General features: G+C 37.0%; 2 protein-coding genes across 3 annotated transcripts; one reads left to right on the top strand and one right to left on the bottom strand.

Moving 5' to 3' along the window:
• The first annotated feature begins 1,159 nt into the window (after positions 1-1,159).
• LOC103716308 (proteasome subunit alpha type-6-like) lies at positions 1,160-10,094 on the top strand. The gene is made up of 9 exons (XM_008804254.5): positions 1,160-1,524; positions 1,704-1,798; positions 1,899-1,980; positions 3,032-3,128; positions 4,907-4,965; positions 5,200-5,282; positions 6,665-6,760; positions 7,326-7,385; positions 9,777-10,094. Exons 1-9 carry the CDS (start codon positions 1,449-1,451, stop codon positions 9,867-9,869), a joined length of 741 nt encoding a protein of 246 aa, XP_008802476.2. The 5' UTR covers positions 1,160-1,448; the 3' UTR covers positions 9,870-10,094.
• A 502-nt stretch (positions 10,095-10,596) lies between these two features.
• Positions 10,597-16,554, bottom strand: LOC103716307 (protein STRICTOSIDINE SYNTHASE-LIKE 4-like). 2 transcript variants are annotated; one of them, XM_008804253.6, is made up of 6 exons: positions 16,076-16,554; positions 15,747-15,959; positions 15,026-15,093; positions 12,497-12,733; positions 11,172-11,304; positions 10,597-11,065 (listed from the first exon to the last, which is right to left on the bottom strand). In XM_008804253.6, exons 1-6 carry the CDS (start codon positions 16,220-16,222, stop codon positions 10,799-10,801), a joined length of 1,065 nt encoding a protein of 354 aa, XP_008802475.2. In that variant the 5' UTR covers positions 16,223-16,554; the 3' UTR covers positions 10,597-10,798. The 2 variants fall into 2 exon arrangements, with proteins under 2 accessions (XP_008802475.2, XP_088567778.2); XM_088711652.2 differs by having other exon boundaries at positions 16,154-16,273.
• Between the last annotated feature and the right edge of the window lie 1,114 nt (positions 16,555-17,668).

Genomic DNA, 17,668 nt, shown 5'->3' on the forward strand with positions numbered 1-17,668 from the left:
GCATCTGGTGGGACCAAGCAGGTGGAGCTACGATTGGTTTGATTATAATATCATGGAACGTCAACCATGTTCGAAATTAAATAAGTGAAATCAAATTTGGAACAGATGTACCATTTGGGATAAGAAGTGGTTGGAAATGGACACAAGCAAACCTAAGGTGAGCTCGACTGACTTGATATTCCGTTTTTGGTCTAACCCAAAGAGGTTTAGTTTTAGGTCCGAGCTTGGGCACAATTTATAGAGCACAAATAAAAACAAATTCAACTCGATCGGGTCGACTTAAATGCCTTAGAGCCCAACTCAATCCAACTCGATGTTCGACCCAAATGCCTTAGAGCCTGACTCAATCCAATCCAGCCCCCTCTCTCCTCTCTTCTATCGCGCTTGCTAACAACAGGATATCTGCTGCCCAATTCAGTCTAATGACATACTAACTTCCATTAGATGTTTTTCTATGACTTGAACTATGGTAAATTTGAGACTTCTGGTTAAAATATCCGTTAGGTATTTGATGATGTTTAGAGTTAAAATTTCGACAACAATGTCTATATTTTTAAATATATGATGGTAATGCTAGCATCGTGCAACTTTTTTGATGCCCTAAATTGTACCATCAAAAAATAGGAGGAATCTATAATAATATGAGTGTCAGCTTTCTATTTAGCAACCTTATAAAGCCCTTGGCATTTGGGTACATTTATTGTAGTTTTTATGTGCAAATCAGGTATACTTTAATGTTTCAGAGGCGGAAGAACCTCATCCCCCAATTAATCTATATAAATAAATAAATAAATAAATAAAATTGATTAATATTTAGGATATATTTAGTTTAGAAAGTTGGGCTTTGAAATGAAAATGTGTAGCTCCCCCTTTTACAGTTTGGTTGAACAGAGTTTTTTTTTTTCTATTTTTCTTCTAGAGGGGAACGAGAATGCTTCAATCCATCAAAATCTAATCTTAAATTTTCTTCCGGCATTCACATACCATTCTGCTAGGTTTATTTAAAAAATTAATTTTTAATTTTAATTTTGATTTTAGTTAGAAAAAATATGGTGGAAAATATAGCTATTCTGATTTTTATTTCTATCTATTTTAATTCAGATTCTAAATTTGTTGTGAACCATCTTTATATGTTGGGAAGTTAGTACCTTAAGAAAATGATACACATTGATCATGCTCCGAGAAAGAGGCACGAGTTGCGTTCTCTTTTTGACAGTCTACACCTCGTTTTTTAGAGCCTATGCGTAATATAATTTGATAGAGGTGTTTATATATAAAAATATCACCCTTTTCTACGCTGCTATTCCCTGGAGGCGGAGACGGCGTTTCTGGCAGCGCAAGCTTGCTCGTTTCAGCCCACCCCAGTTCTCTCCACGAAGATAAATCCTCCAATCCCATTCTCGGGGGGGAAAACCTAAGCTTTCGATCGAAGAAACTAACCAAGCGCCATGAGTCGCGGAACCGGAGCTGGCTATGATCGGCACATCACCATCTTCTCCCCCGAGGGCCGGCTCTACCAAGTGGGTAAGCCCCAGGGTTTTCGATTTCTCTCCATGTCCGATCACATCTCATTCAGATCCCTATGGGTTACAGCTGGATCGTGGTAGTGGGAGATTCTAGGTTTTGATTTCAGTTATTGTTTCCATGGGAAAATGAGATTAGGTTTTTGAACTTCACGTATGTGTTTCCCGTGATTGAAACAGAATATGCGTTTAAAGCCGTGAAGGCCTCCGGGATCACGTCGATTGGAGTCCGAGGGAAAGACTCCGTGTGCGTCGTCACTCAGAAGAAGGTCCCGGTGCGCAATTTCTTTGCCTGATTCTCATAATGCGATTCTCATAATCTTCGTTGCTATGATTTTGTTTAATCTGGGATTGGTCATGGAAAACCGTATGCAGGACAAGCTATTGGATCAGACGAGCGTGACGCACCTCTTTCCCATCACAAAGTACCTCGGACTGTTAGCAACTGGGATGACAGGTAGCGAATTATGGTGTTGATTTATATGATATGCGGGTGTTTGTGTTTGTTGGTATTCTGAGTTACTTGTAAATACTGATTAGAAAAACATTAAACTACCATACTAGCAAACCATAGATTTGAACTAATAATTGCACCTCTGCATTGTTTTTGTCCTATCATTTTTTGTTAAAATGTTTCATTGCACCGAGTTTTTTGTACCCCTAGTATCATTTCTTTTCCTTGACATTGTCATCAATGAAAAGTTTGCACCTCGGTGTGTAGATGGTAGCTTAGCAACATAGCCAGTGACGAACCAGCTTCTTGATACACCATCATCTCACCATCATCTTTTAAAGTAAGATGGAATGTACAGACCACAATTATAATGCCCAAAATATAACTGCATAGAAAAAGGGAAGTAAGAGGAAGTGGAGTGTTATATAGAGAAGTAAAAACTTAAAGGAAGGTGGTTAGATGCTTAATTGCTTCCATGACTTAGTAAATGAGTATGATTCTGATGTAAGTCTAAAAGAATGCAAAAGGGCAAATACATTTGGATTTAATGAAATACTAGTTCCTGTTCTTCAAAAAAAAAAAGCAGCTGGGTTTTATTGAACGAGCTTATTTGATTAGATATTGAAATTGAGAAAATGCTAAACAATTGTAGGAGAATTTCTCGCACCAATTCATCTATGTAAATAAAGGTGGTATTACGAGATTGGACTCACTTTTGTGGTATTCAACTTTTAAGCCACTTTAGAAAATTATGGGAGGGGATGATATAGATATATTAAGGACATGATATTTATTATCTTAGCAAGATGGGTTCCTACCTTCTGACGTTAAAAAAATAGATCCATGTTGTGATGTCTATTAATTGTCAAACCAACTCTTTGTGATCTTTGACATGGGCTGTTTACATCTTTCTGTTCATTCCAGTTTGTGTGGCAGCTGATGGAAACTTATGCCATGGTGATTTTTGTTAAGAATATTCACACATTGTCAGTGGCTCTATAGATATCATTTTCTAATTAGCACTGCTAACATATGAATTCTTTGACTATTCTAGCTGATGCAAGGTCCTTAGTCCATCAAGCCAGGAATGAGGCAGCTGAGTTTCGTTTCAAATGGGGATATGAGATGCCTGTGGATGTATTAGCCAAGTGGTATGCATTTGGTACATAATAGCATTATATTTCTGATTGCAACTGTCAATCAATTTGGAATAACACGACCTTTTTCTTTTAGCTTCTTTTAGCAATATAAATTCAACTTTTATAAAAGTGACTGATGTGCACTATATTCTGTGGGAATACTGTTCATATGTAATTTCATTAGGATTGAACCTAACAATGCATTCTAGTTTCCAGTGACTTTTTGCAAAGTCATATATTGGGTGTTTAAGAGTTTTTTCTATTTGTTGTGCATGCTTGGACAGCAACATTTTATGCTACTTATGCATGTTTTTATCTAGGAACACCTTTCTTGTGAAAATGGTGCTGTTATATGCTTTTTAACATTTGCAATGAATATTATCTGCCAATCTTTGAAACACATATATTCCATAAGCTATACTGAGTTCTTAAATGTTAGTATCGACATATGTAACAGACTGCGAATCAATAAGCCTTACCGAGAAAATGGTGCCGTTATATTGTTTTTGACATTTGCAATGAATTTTATCTGTCAATCTTTGAAACACATATATTCCATAAGCCTTATTGAGTTCCTAAATGTTTGCATCAGCATATGTAACAGCAAAGGCTACGAATCAATTTCTGTTGAAATATGTCTATATAAGAATCTTGATGTACTTATACAGAACAATCTGGAGTCAGTTCACATAAATGTTGATATATGAAAATGTTTGCTAAGGTCTTGAGTTTGTGATGCTTTTAGGAAAAGCTATGGAAAAAATGGAGATTCGGGTGTGTCAAGTGATCTATTTTTCTTCACAAAATCTTGAGGGGTTAAGAAATATGGGCTGGAGATAATCAATCCTTAACACCTAGATAGCGTTCAGAGAGATTATTAAAGTGACTTATGACAAAGCTAATATTCCATGAGTCAGTTAAAGTAAGTTGTCAGGCCCTCCTTGTCTATTGAATTTTCTTCCTTGGGGGTGGTGTGGAGTGAATGATGATGTGATCTTTAATATAGTTGTGTGTATCACTTGCTGTTATTTTTACTCAAGTTATGCATCTTCAGCATCATTAAATGATTTTCAGTTACGTCAATTGCTGCTTAGCTCTGTCCAGGGTCTTGTCTAAAAATGCAGGAAGTTTTGTTTGTATATAAGCATTGTAATATTGATTCCTTCATGTGGAGGCTCTTGGATTGTGCTTTGTGAAGGAAAATTCTTAATTTGCATATATAAAGGAGCAGTTTGTCATAGGAAGCACAAATTTTTCCATGCCCGACTCGCTATAGAAGTAGTGAGCCTTCCATTTATCTTTCTCGAGGTCACTATGAGCATTGACGAGTCCCTTTTCTTTGAGATAATATTTCATACGAATTCCTACTTCATCCTTTTCTTTGTAAAAGATGTCATGAGTAATAATCTGGTACCAAAATGTACAAATTTGGTTATCATTTCTGATTTTGGATTGAAAATACGCCACCAAATGAGATCTTTACCCCATGCAGGTTTCCTTAAAAACAATAACTTTGATTTGTAACTTTGTACCTATGTTAAACCTATAGAATCTGAGTAAGCCGCTGACGAGTGAAGCTTGAGCTATGTTTTTGCACAGTTTGCAAACTTCCAGATGTTGGATTTTATGTCATGTCAGTTTCTACTCAGAGTATTTAGCTATTAAGAATGAAACAATGTTAAAAATGATCCCGCCCTCTTTCTCTCTCTGTGGAATTTTACATGCTTTTTCGTTTTTCTTAAGACAATTATCAATAACCTTGTATCTTATATTCTGCAATATATGTACAGGATAGCCGACAAATCTCAAGTATATACCCAGCATGCCTATATGAGACCTCTCGGAGTAGGTCAGTTTCTGAAATATCATTTCTGACACTGTAAAGGTTCAAGGCATTCAATGAAACATGATCTGTACATCTGAGTTATGATGTTTACTATATCATTTCTGTACAATGCATTCATGCCTGTATGATCTGTACATTTCTGTACTTTATTTAGATTACTGTACTTTCTTGCTGTTTACATTCTTCTTCTCCTTTTCCCCTCTTTTTCTGCTTACCACTTTGCTTTGGATTATGAAGTTGCTATGATCTTGGGTATTGATGAAGAGAAAGGACCTCAACTCTTCAAATGCGACCCAGCTGGACATTTCTTTGGACATAAGGTATATAATTTTTGTGAGCTGCATCTTTGCCTTTATGTCTTCATGCCAAATAAGTTTTTAGGGGATGACTTTAACACTTTTTATATTAAAAGACTGTAAAATGCTTATTGGAAGGGGACATGGTTGGGATTGGAATGAATGAATGGATGGAGTGTTATTCAGAAGTTGCAACCTGTCATCATTGATTAGGCTTATCGGCTAATGGTCATGAATATGAGTTGCAGCTTTGGTTATTATTTATGTTGTTCCATCATTAGCTGACTTGTATCAGAGGCAGATATTGAGCTATATCTTTTGAAACTTTTATCTGATTGTATGTCATAGTTATGCCTTGATCATGAGGGCAATTTTTAGTGCGATTCTAAGGTTGCTCTATTGTGACCTGAAAATCATGGGTTTGAAATATGGAAACAGCCTTTCTGCACATAAGGATAAAGCTATGTATATCTAACCCTCCCTAAACCCTGCAATAGCAGGGGCCTTGTGAACCGCACCACCCTTTTAGTTGTGCCCTGATCATGTCATCTTCTGGTATATGCATAGTACAGAAAATTTTGAGAGTTTATGGCCCCTTCTTGAACTTTCTGATAACTAAACTAAGTTAGCTGATTGGCATAGAATATTTATTAAAACATGTACAAATGCGCAGCTCGTTACCTAGTTTTCAGGCGCAATTGAGTGTTCTTTCTAATGAATTTTTTAGATGCATGTTGACAATGGTTTTAGACATTCTTCCAATCTTATACTCTGGTAGTATAGTCATAAGCATGTGAAGATGAAGACAAAACTTGATACGCTATCATCAGGGGTAGCAGTTGACAGACAATAGCATTTGCTTAATAATTGCTTGTGGGAGATTTAAGGGCCTGCTGATGATTTTTGTGTGTCTGGTGCAGTAAGTAGGCCTGTCAGGCCCAATGAGCTCTAGCCATAGAGCAAGTATAGAGCAGCTGTGCCAGAACTGAAAATATCAGTACTCTTATCACCAGCTATTATTTAATTGCTGCATCTTAAATGTTATTACACTAGTTTTGGGTTATTAGTAAAATTCATGCTTCATCTGGTTTCTGATAAGTTCTGTCTTCTTTAGATATCATTTATTTTCTCAGTGGAAATGCTGACCATTTCTTCTTCATTTGTAAATTGATCTATTCAATTAATATGCTATGTTGCTAACTGGCTTTCCATGATCCTTCGTGCAAGCATTTAACAAGTACTTTTGTAGAATGCTGTCTGCTTATGTTTGTTTTTAGGCCATCTATTTTTATTGTGAAGGCAGGTGCTTGATTCATGCCCTCTTAGTTTTCTGTAAATCTTTTCTTATAGATTTGAGCTGCAGTTTTTATTACAACTGTCACACTTCCCTAAAATATTGTTCCCAGGCGACAAGTGCTGGCGTGAAAGAGCAAGAAGCAATCAACTTCTTGGAGAAGAAAATGAAGAATGATCCTAAATTCTTGTACGAGGAAACTGTGCAGGTAAATAACTTTTCAAAGTGAGTATTGACATGTGTTAAACATTTGATGCGTGTGGTAGATCTAGATTTGGATTAACTATCAGGTTAGACAAAAATTTCCTGCTGAGGGACAAATATGGCTTTCCCAGTGACATTTCGTTTTCTGATTTTGTGGAGCCTTCCACCTTTGCTTGAATCCTAGAAGTAATAAACCATGTGTTCATTCCCATGTCTTTGTGGAACTACTCTTGACTTTGTTCCATCGGCAGATGGACAAATGCAATTTTTTAGCTGTTATGATTTTGTGGATTTTCCTTGGGAAGTTGAATTATGCAGTAAAATCATCTCTTTTCTTAGGAGATGGTTCACATAGCTATAGTTTCTCCCTTAACTTACTACATCATTGGATAGAGTTTTTATTTTTTTAATCGCATCTGTGATTCATTTTTCTAATTATTCTTTTGTATGATCATATATTATTGATTAATGCAAAGAATTTTTACTCTAAAACACCTATCTCTGTATATTTGAATTGATAATTGTAGTTTTGCCTGATATCATGTTTTCTTGCCTTTTGGTTATTGTAGACTGCAATATCTGCTCTGCAATCAGTTATACAGGAGGATTTCAAGGCCACTGAGATTGAGGTAATGTTTCTTAAAGGATCATGTTACGCCAAAATTTTATCATGCATAAGGTTTGAGAATGTCTAGGCACAATCGAACCTGACTAGGATTGCAAACAGGTCGGGTCTACCTGAGATTCAACATGTATCCCAATCCAACCTGTATGAACATTTTGCGTTGGGTTGGCTCTGAACTGTTTGGAACATCCATGTTGTGGTCCAATCTAACCCAACCCAGTTATATAAAAAACCAATAGCGTTTTTTTCCAAAATAAGAAATAGCAAATTCAGCAGCAAGAAACTTAATACTTTGTCATATATGCCAAATTCTTTCATGAAGAGAAGTTGTATGGATAATGGTTAAGTCCAGGTTGGTCATATTTGACATTCAAAAATAATTAACTTGAATGGTATGGTTGCATGCTCAACCATCTCATCCACAGCATCTCTCTTGCACGTGAGAATTGTTAAGAACTTGCAAATGTGTATATTATCAAGATACCACACTCCAACTAAAAGGGTGATTTTGGTATTCTGAAATTCTCTACATTGCAGGGTTGTGGCATCTGCCCATCCTTTAATCCTTCTTTTGCCATTTTGTCCATAAGGAGATATTTCATGGATAACATGCTCGAACATCCGTATTGCAGACTTATATTAATTTATGAGCATTACAGATGTCCAATTGCACAGCTAAGTAAATCCTTTTTGGGGAGATTGAACTTCTTGGGCCGTGGATTGGCAGACTTTGGGATCTTAAATTTTTTTGTACTATTTGCTATGACTCTACAATAGGAGTGGCAAAAGAATTTCTCTGTGTCAGTTCTTGGTTGAACAACATCCTATGGGTATAGCCATTTATCTAACCTGCACTTGACCCAGATTGAGAATTTGGACGGCAGAATATTTGAAACTGAACACACTTCAATTTGGTCAATCTGGACCTGGCCCATCTTGACCAATGTGAGTAGTGATTGGCTGGAGAGGGTGCTGTGCATTGTTGGGTTTTCAGCGAGCACCAAAGTTGTAGTGGAAGGGGCAATGTGCTCATAAGGTTAGGGTTAGAGAAAGAAATGGGCAAGTGACCGGTCATTTGAGAGAGTACTAGAGTGGAGGGTTAGAGGAGGCGGTGGGCCAGTGGGATTCAGGTTAGGGTTGGAGAGAGAGAGAGAGAGAGAGCACATGGTGGTGGTTGGTCATCAAGGGGAATGTTATTCATTGACGGGCCAGTGAGATATATTGATAGATAGATGGATAGAATCAGTCAAGAATTGAGGGTAATCAGGGTAGGCAAGAATCAGTCATCGGGGTAGGAGAGGATCAGTTGTCAGTTTTAAGGCAGGGGTAGGTTGCTGGTTATCAAGGGAAGGTGGTGCGATGGGTTGAGAGGCTGCAGGAAATGAGAGGGAGAGGATAGGATCACGGTCTTTTGTGATTATGGGTAGGAAAAACCTAGAACCTGGACCTGGACCCAGTATTAAATTGGACAAAGATTTTTTGCCTGGACGTAGAGAGAGAGAGAGAGAGGAGGCATCGGTAATCAAGGTAGGCAAGAATCAGTCATCGGAGTAGAGAGGATCAGTTGTCAGATTTGAGGCAGGGGTAGGTCGCTGCTTATCAAGGGAAGGTGGTGCGATGGGTTGAGTGGCTACTAGAAATGAGAGGGAGAGGAGAGGATCATGGTCTTTTGCAATTATGGGGAGGAAAAACCTAGAACCTGGACCTGGATCTGGACCTAATATTAAATTGGACAAAGATTTTTTGCCCGGACCTGGTTTTTGGACGAGGTATCTCTTGTCCGGACAATTTTTTCTGGGTTGGACCATTGATTAGTCAGGCTGGACAGATTGCTGCCCCTACTTTATGTCTTGCCTTGTACCTTATAAGTTTTTTGTTTATAATCAGACTCTTCTAATACCCAACCGTTCTCTCAAAACCAGAGTGTTCCAAGTCGTTTTTTTTTTTTAAAGTTAATGCCTCACCTTGTAATTCGTCAAAAAAGAAAAAAAGATGTATGGTAAAGTTTTGATTTAGAACAACTGTACTTGACCCGATATTTCTATTGGAGTTGAAAGCTAAAATCGTAAACCTGATCTGACCAAATCCAATTTGTACATTGGCTGGGATGGATTCAGATTTGGGACCCAAATATGGATGGGGTGGATCTGAGACAAGCAAATCCTTTATCCAACCTGACTAAATTGAATGTTTACAGCCCTAAAGTTTCCATACCATTCCCAGTGTGGTTAACCCGTGCAAGAATCTACCTTTTTCCCCTGCTATCCTTTAAATTGTTCCTTGCTAAGCATTTATATTTGACCATGGTATCTATAGAATGTAATCTCTATATTTGACTACCCATATATTCAATGTGCTTGTAAGACATCCTAATCATGATATGGTGATTTTCTAGGTTGGAGTTGTGAGGACAGAAGATTCCGTTTTTAGAGTGCTATCAACAGATGAGATTGATGAGCACCTGACAGCGATCAGTGAACGTGATTGAGAGTGGCAAATTTCAAGTTAGCTGCTCAATCTGCTTTCTGTAGATCCAGAGGACTTGATTCTTTAGCCTTTGGTCACATCTATGTTTGAGATTATTGGATGGGGATTACAACGGTTCACTTAACCCATATTAGATTCAAATCAAGGAATTCTGTTTGACTATTTTGGTATGGCTTTAACTCCACATAAAAATAAAACTGATGCCGTCATTTCACGTCTTCCTGCAGACATGGGTTACTAAGCCAAAATACATTTTCTGGCACATCGCGATGTTCCTGAAAGCTATGATGCATCATCCATTCTCAATTCTCATTTCCCTGGTTTGGTGAAGTACTGCATAGAATCATGAAATACTCCAGTGAAGTTGTGAGTTGCAACAGTAGTTCATTTAAGCTTCCAGGACTGAACTATGCCCAGTGGAAGTTGAATCAATTTACCTAGCTTGTAAGGTGACCATTGAAGGTTGATTTTGTGGATAGGATCCTTCTGTGAATTTAGAAAGACTTATTCTTCTTAAGGTTGGCTATTTCAGTTTCATTTGATTATCTTAGATATACCTGTGCAAGAGTTAATTGCGAAATATATAACATGGACAGAAGCAGATGAGCTAGAGTTGTGCATCTGAGGTTCCGAAAGTAATTGTTGATGCATGGCAGTGAGACTGCAAGGATAACTAAATGTCATTAGGTAATGAAAAGGACCCGAGCATTAGAGATAAGCCAGAGAAGTGTTGTTGCACCCATCAGGGCAAGATCATGCAGCAAAGATTTAAAAAGGATTTGTTGTTCAAGGCCACGAAGAGGAATATTACATATGATAGCTATCCTATATAAATTTTTGGCGTGTATGCCTCTTTTACTGATTCAGGAGGTTGATATGGTAAGAAGAAATCAAAATATCTACTCATCTAACTTCAAACTATAAGCTCACTCATTTCAGAGACAGCTTTCCTATGAAGTTTGTTTGCAGGCTGCCCAAGTAGAGATGACCATCGAATTCCATTGCCGAGGTGACGAAGGACATCACCGTACCATCGGAATCATCAAGCATTCGTGTGATCTTGCCATTGGAAGCTACATTCACAACCATTGCCCCACTCTTCATAGGTTTGATAATCTCAACTAGTTTTGGGAATGTTGCAAGCACCCGTTTGGTCATGCAGGAGCAATGAATCCAATCAAGCCACCTCGATCTAAGCTGAAATGAACAAACCAAAATCTTAATTCTGGTGAATGCAGCCAGCTTATGGGACTGCTGAAATCGAGGCTTATGTAGGTTAGAAAAGAAGTAATGCTCTACAGACCTGTAGAAGGGCAATCCAGAGGGATCCATCTGGTGCAAGATTAATGTTATCTGGTCCTCCTGGGAGGTTGTCAATGAAAACCTCTGTTTTCCCTTCCTGCTCTCCCTTCAGCCAGTGCTTCAAACACCGGAATCTAGCTCACAAAATATAGTTAATTTCAATAAAATGACCGAGTATAGCTTGCTTCTGACAAAATTCTAGACATCTGAATCAAATCTAATCTAATCAACCGGTACTTCAATGGAAAAACATCATAGATCGTCAGGGGCTGTATTTTATTACAGACAGGATTGTTGAGACATGGGGCTCGTTTGGATTGCCTGATTACTCTTTCATATGGGATATTTCCTGTGTCGAAGAGAGTTGCAAAGCAGAGGAAGGAAATGGGAGGAACGGGTGAGTTTTTTTCAGGGTATGTTTTTTAGTGCTGCTTTTACTTTCTTGAGTCATTTTTAGGGGAAACACTTTGTCACACGTCTGGCGTTTCGTTATCACAACATGCAGTGTTACTTTCTTGCGAGTCAAATGGATAAAAATATATTTGAGAAATAATTTGAACGCAAAGTTGGATCCAATGTAAACAATGGGATTTGGGTTTAATATACATCTGAGAAATCGTTTGGCTTCATCTTTTGAACCCAAATTCAACCTATTCAGTTGGTTGAAAACAGGTTTGGTCTAGATTCATTTAAGTTCAGGTCAAATTCGAATCAGATGGGTCCATCCATACTTCGGAGAAAATGTTGAGTCAAGTCTGGTTGCCTCCGAAGCGATTCCTCTCCCTTTTGGTACAACTTGGCTAAATCTAGCATTAAGGTTTAGAACTTGGATTCGACTTATTTCATTACTTATCAGGTTGTGTTGGACATGACTTGGATCCGATCTTCTATTGAGTTGAGTTTGATTCCAAAATTAGAATCCGAACAAAAAATCGGATTGGGTCAGAGTCACTTATGATCTGACCATTTGCAGCCCTAGATGGAAGAAAAGAAATACTATAAAAAAAATTATCCTACAGAGGACAGACTCATACAGAAAAGACACTACTTCTTTGCTTATACAAAATTAAAAATAATGCTTCTGAATGCTAATTTTCATGGGAAAAATTAATTCCTCTCCTCCAATTTCAAAATCCATTAGGGATTTCAACGGACAAGCCAGTTGTATATGTCCGGGTTGGGTTTTTATTTTGGGTGTATCCAAATTTTTGGATATTAGACCTTCTCCTTTGATTCCAACCCAAATGAGACAAGTCCACAAGGCTAGACTATCCTATAAAAGATTGAAGCAAATATATCGAAACAATAAGCTTAAAATTAGCTTACCTCCATGTCTCACAAACCACCAGGAAGTTTTGGTCTTGCGACAGGGTAACGCCATTGGCGAAGGTTAGGTTGGCGAGCACCACATAAGTTTTCTTGGTAAAAGGGTCGTACCGGAGGAGCCGGCCATGAGGCCTAGCTTCGAGGAGATCGAGAAACCAATCATGGAATCCGAATTTGGTACTTGCATCGCTGAAGTACACGCTCCCATCCGAAGCTTCAACAACATCATCCGCAAAGCTACAAATCACAAAGGACACAAAAATTCTTCGCATAAGTTGTTTTCCCTTCCATAACATGTGGCACCAATAGAACGAAATTTACAAGGAAATTTATTGGCAGGACCTTAAATCCAAACACAGTCTCCAAAGTTCAGGAGTTAATTGATATACATTAAAAAAAAAGGTTCTTGGTTTCACCAAATTGCTTTAAATACTAATCTGTTACTTCAACTACATTGTTGGCATGCAAAGTTTTCGTGCATTCAAAATACTAGCGTCCCAATTTTGTGACCTGAATTTTTTTATTCAAACCTGGCTGCAGCCTGGCTAATCACTTTATTCTTTTTTATGTGGCTCCTAAGGATTAGTGCAATGCATGTGAATGCTTGGCTGTTCCCGTGTTACCATGCTTGTTACATTAGAAGAAGAAACTGGAGCTGCCATCCAAAGCACTTTTCTTCTAAATTTTATTTTATGAATTCATTGAATCGGCTGCGTATTAAATCAAAAATATGCTAGCATCAAAAAAATATTGAATAATATGCTTGGTAGTATAAAAAGCAATTTGTTGTTTAGTAACTATATTTATAAAGTGCTGTGAGTCTTAATACATAACAAAAGAACCATAAAAAACATTGCATAGTATTATATAATAGAGCATAATAAAATATAATATGTATTAATACATAAATATATAATATAGTATAATATTACTGTAATGTAATATAATATTATTATAATATAGTAATATAATGTTGTATACTATAGCATAATAATAAAATAAAATTTGATATTATATAACATAATATATCAATATATTATGATATAATATAATATAATATTATATTTAATAGTATAATATAATAATAAAGATATAAAATATTATTATTATTATTATTATTATTATTATATTAATATTATTATTTTCTGTAATTATTATATTTATTATGGGTATTTTGGTCTAAAAAAATATTATAATTCAAGATAGCTTTTCAACGGAGCCTAAAGTTTTTTTTTCAAAATGGAGCTTCTCTCAAAAAAACTATTTTAATTTTTTAATAAATTTAAAATATTTTTTAAATTTTTTTATTAAATATTTTTATTTTATTTAAAAATAATTTTAGAGGATTGAGCTGTCCCACCTGCCGCTGGATAAGATTTTGGAATTTGGATGCCCCACCTGCCGCTTGATAAGATTTTAGATGGCCAGTCGGGATTTGCATCTTTGGCGCGGAAGAAGGATTCACCTTCCTTCGATCGAATCCGCCGTTGGATCACACACCGGTCGATTTGAGAGCTGTGCAGACCGATGAATGACACGGTGGGATAGCTTTGAGATCTGTGTGTCCGGTGATCCAACGGTGGGTTCGCTCGTAGGAAGGTGAATCCTTCTCTCGCGCGAGAGATGCAACCTTGATCCCACCGTTTCGTTCGGCCAATAGGATGGTTGGATGAGACGAGCCGTCCTACCGACGTGATCGGTTTTGTCCTATAAGGAATAATGGCACAACCTCGCCAGCTCAGGAATACAAACAGCAAGCATATAGAACAAAATAGGCTGGAAACTGAAGTATAAAATATCGCGTGGATATTAAAAATTATGACAAAATAATTAATTAGGTCAGATGGATTAGTCCAATCATAAAAAAATATACATAGATTAAAAAAAAAAAGACAAAAGTCCAACTATAAAAGAACATGCTTAGAGGTGGACTGATCGGATCCGACCAATAATTTTATAAAAATTATAAAAGATAACTACGGACGGCCAATGTGCAATTTTTTATATTAAGTGTAACGACAAAATAAATTAATTCAAAATGCTAAAATGCATTATTTTTACTTTTTATTTGAGAACAAAGTACTTTATTTTATAAAATAAAATAATTTATTTCTGAATTAAGTAGAGTTTAAAAAAAATGGTAGGCAAAAAGTTGTGTACTAATAACTATTTAACTAAAAAAGATGGAATAACTTGGTTAAATAATTTTTACTCCCTTCTATTTTGCTTCCATTAATTCTCGACGCATGGTCTTATTCAAGTAAGAAAATAAAAAATTTAAGTCTTATTCTTAATTCTTTTAAGTTACCTAAAGCTTTCATGCTTTTTTCTTTTGGCTATAGTTTTTCTCTTGGGTGAGGCTAAAGCTTTCATGCATGAAGGAGGACAGGTTTTTCTCTTGAAAAAAATTGGAATTATAGATTGAAATGGAACTTCTAGATATTATGCAACTTCAATTAAGCCCTGCCTTAACCCAAAAAAAAAAATATATTGGAAGCTTTGGAGGAGAACAGCAAAGCAAACACAAACATGATAGGAGAGCCGTCCACTTCCGAAGCAAGAGTGGCCACTCCATCCTCCCCAACCCTTAGCAGGCCCTGCAGCCAATCAGTTAAAAACGTTCATCTTAAGCTCAAGCAGAGGAAAGCCAACTTCTTAATATTTTTTTCTTTTTTCTTAAAATAATCAAGAAGAGCCCAGTTAGCATGTGGAAGAAATTTTTTGTATTTTTTTTCTCTATGTACTTCAATATTTATTTCCTAAAATAATTTTCGACTGGGATACAACATATCAAGATTCATACTTTTCTAAAATAATTAAGTGTAGTTAGATTGGTTACGTATTTTTTTTCTCTACGTGCGTAATTTTTTTTGTGAAAAGAAAAGTTTTATAGTTCAATATTTTTCCTAAAATAATTTTGGTGTGGGAATATAATATATTTATATATGTTTAGATGCCTCTAAAATATTTAGATAACTTTAATATATCTAGGTGGTTTTTCTACTTTTTATGAATATTTCAGACAAATTTTCTATAATTTTCTTCTAATTTTTCCAAATTTCGGATAGCAGCCGCTCCCCGGTCCATTTAATAAGTACAAAGATATGTAATATGAAAATGATATTTACCGTAAATCGCGAAAAGAAACAAAAGCTGGTTAGGATGATCGGTACAGGCCACCAATCGATATTTAACAGCCGTCCGATCCTCATGGGGTAGGAAGTCGAGATGGACAGAATTGTCTGATTACCTTATCCGCGTCGCAGACGAGGATATCTCCGGTCATTGACACGGCGATCCCGAGCAGCGCCGACCCTCCAGGCTGCTTCCAGTCCTCCCAAGAGCCGTTGGGCTGCATCCTCTTGATCCAACCGTCCCTTGTAGCGGTGTACAGTGTACCCTCGCCATCCACGCACACGGCTTCTGGACCCTCGAGCCTTCCTTCTCCCAGCCTATCCACTGTCTATACCTCAAAAGAAAACCTAACGCGATGAATCATATGAAACGCAAGACATAGCAGAAATAGCTTCTTTTTTTTTTATTGAGAGAGAGAGAGAGAGAGAGAGGGAGGGAGAGAACCTTTAGGAGGTTGTTTGGAGTGATGCGTGAGGAGGGGCGGAGGGAAGGGAGAGGGGAGATGGGGGAGTTGAAGGTTACGTGGAGGACGAGAGCTAGAAGAGAAGCCAGCACGGCGCCAGTGACAGATACAGAGAGTCGCCGGGGCATCTTATCCACCTGTGTGAAGACTTGAAAAAGAAGAGAGAAAACTTTGAGCGCCTGAGGGGCTTTGCTTATCCCTCGATCATATATGGGCAGGGGTGTTTATCGGGTAGGGTCAGGTCGGGTACCATCCAACTTGAATCCGAATCCATTTTTTTTACATAAATCCTGTCTATTTGTCAATGAAACTGGGTTCAGACGGTTTAGAATTTGTGAAGTGAAAACCATCGATCTATGAGTTGGAAAGGAAAATCTTGGTCTTGGAGTGTTTGCACGCAAGGAGAAGCAGAAATGAAGGGGGCAGAAGAACCCAAAATAGCAGCGGATGATGAGATAGTGGCGACAGCTGGAGCAGCCCAATGTATTTGAAGATCTAAAACGAATTTACTAAAAGAGATCTTTTTTTAATTTTTTTTAATAAATGCATAATACTTTGAAAATTCATTGAAAAATAATTTGTCTAACTTTTTTTTTAGATGCAAAATTACTAATCAAATTTTTTTATTCAAAATTTATTAAAATACTATTTTCAATCGATAATATAGCTAATCCATTTAATCCATTTAAACTTTTGTGTTCTATATAACAAGTAGTTCGCTTTTATTTAAAATACATGTCCAAACATGTAATGCCAGCAAGATACAGCTCAATCCCCATCCAAATTCCACTCATCTCTATCAGATCCCCTCTGCTGCTACATATCATCCAATTTTCTGAGCTCCCAAGATTCATGGGAGGAAAGATTTTCAGCCAAGTTAGGTATGAATAACAATTTCAAGTTCCTTTAAGGGGAATCACTAGATGCAATGTTTCAGGGAAGATATTCTAAAGTTTCAAACATAAGTCTACTTCTGGTTCAACAAAACCACATTTAATCACCTGCTTTGATGAAAAAGATCATTGATTAAGTAAAACTGAAAACCATGGATCCTTGTAATAAATTAGAAATGTTAATAAACTAGTTGATTAGCTACATAAAATTCTAATAATTCCAATTTGATTACAATTAATTAGTATCTTCCACTGATATATGAAATAGACTTGTGAACTCAAAAGTGTAACTAATTAGTAGTATAGAAAATAAAATGATTTGGATATTCACATCCTTTACACAGTTCATATTAGTAGCACATATTAGCATCTCAGAAGCAGATTCTTCATTCCCTAGCAACAAGATCAGGTTTTCATGAGTATCCCTCAAATATGTGGAGTACTATAGCATGATAGAAATAAAGGGAACTCGTAAGTATCCTTACCAACATGAAAGGCACCGAACCATGAGAAATCAGGTTATTCCCATTGCTTTTAGATTCAGAGTCAAGAGAATCTTGTAACTTAGTAGGGCCTTAATGTCACCGTCCCCATCGTCGACCTTCCCTATAAGACTGGCGACACTGCCCCCTTCATCACCGCCCTACCCACCCTCGCATTCCACCACCTTCCCTCGGTCGC

Source organism: Phoenix dactylifera, chromosome 15 (assembly GCF_051530095.1).
Source record: "Phoenix dactylifera cultivar Ajwa chromosome 15, Ajwa_hap1_PhDact_Kaust_v1.1, whole genome shotgun sequence".
Taxonomy (NCBI): Eukaryota; Viridiplantae; Streptophyta; class Magnoliopsida; order Arecales; family Arecaceae; genus Phoenix; species Phoenix dactylifera.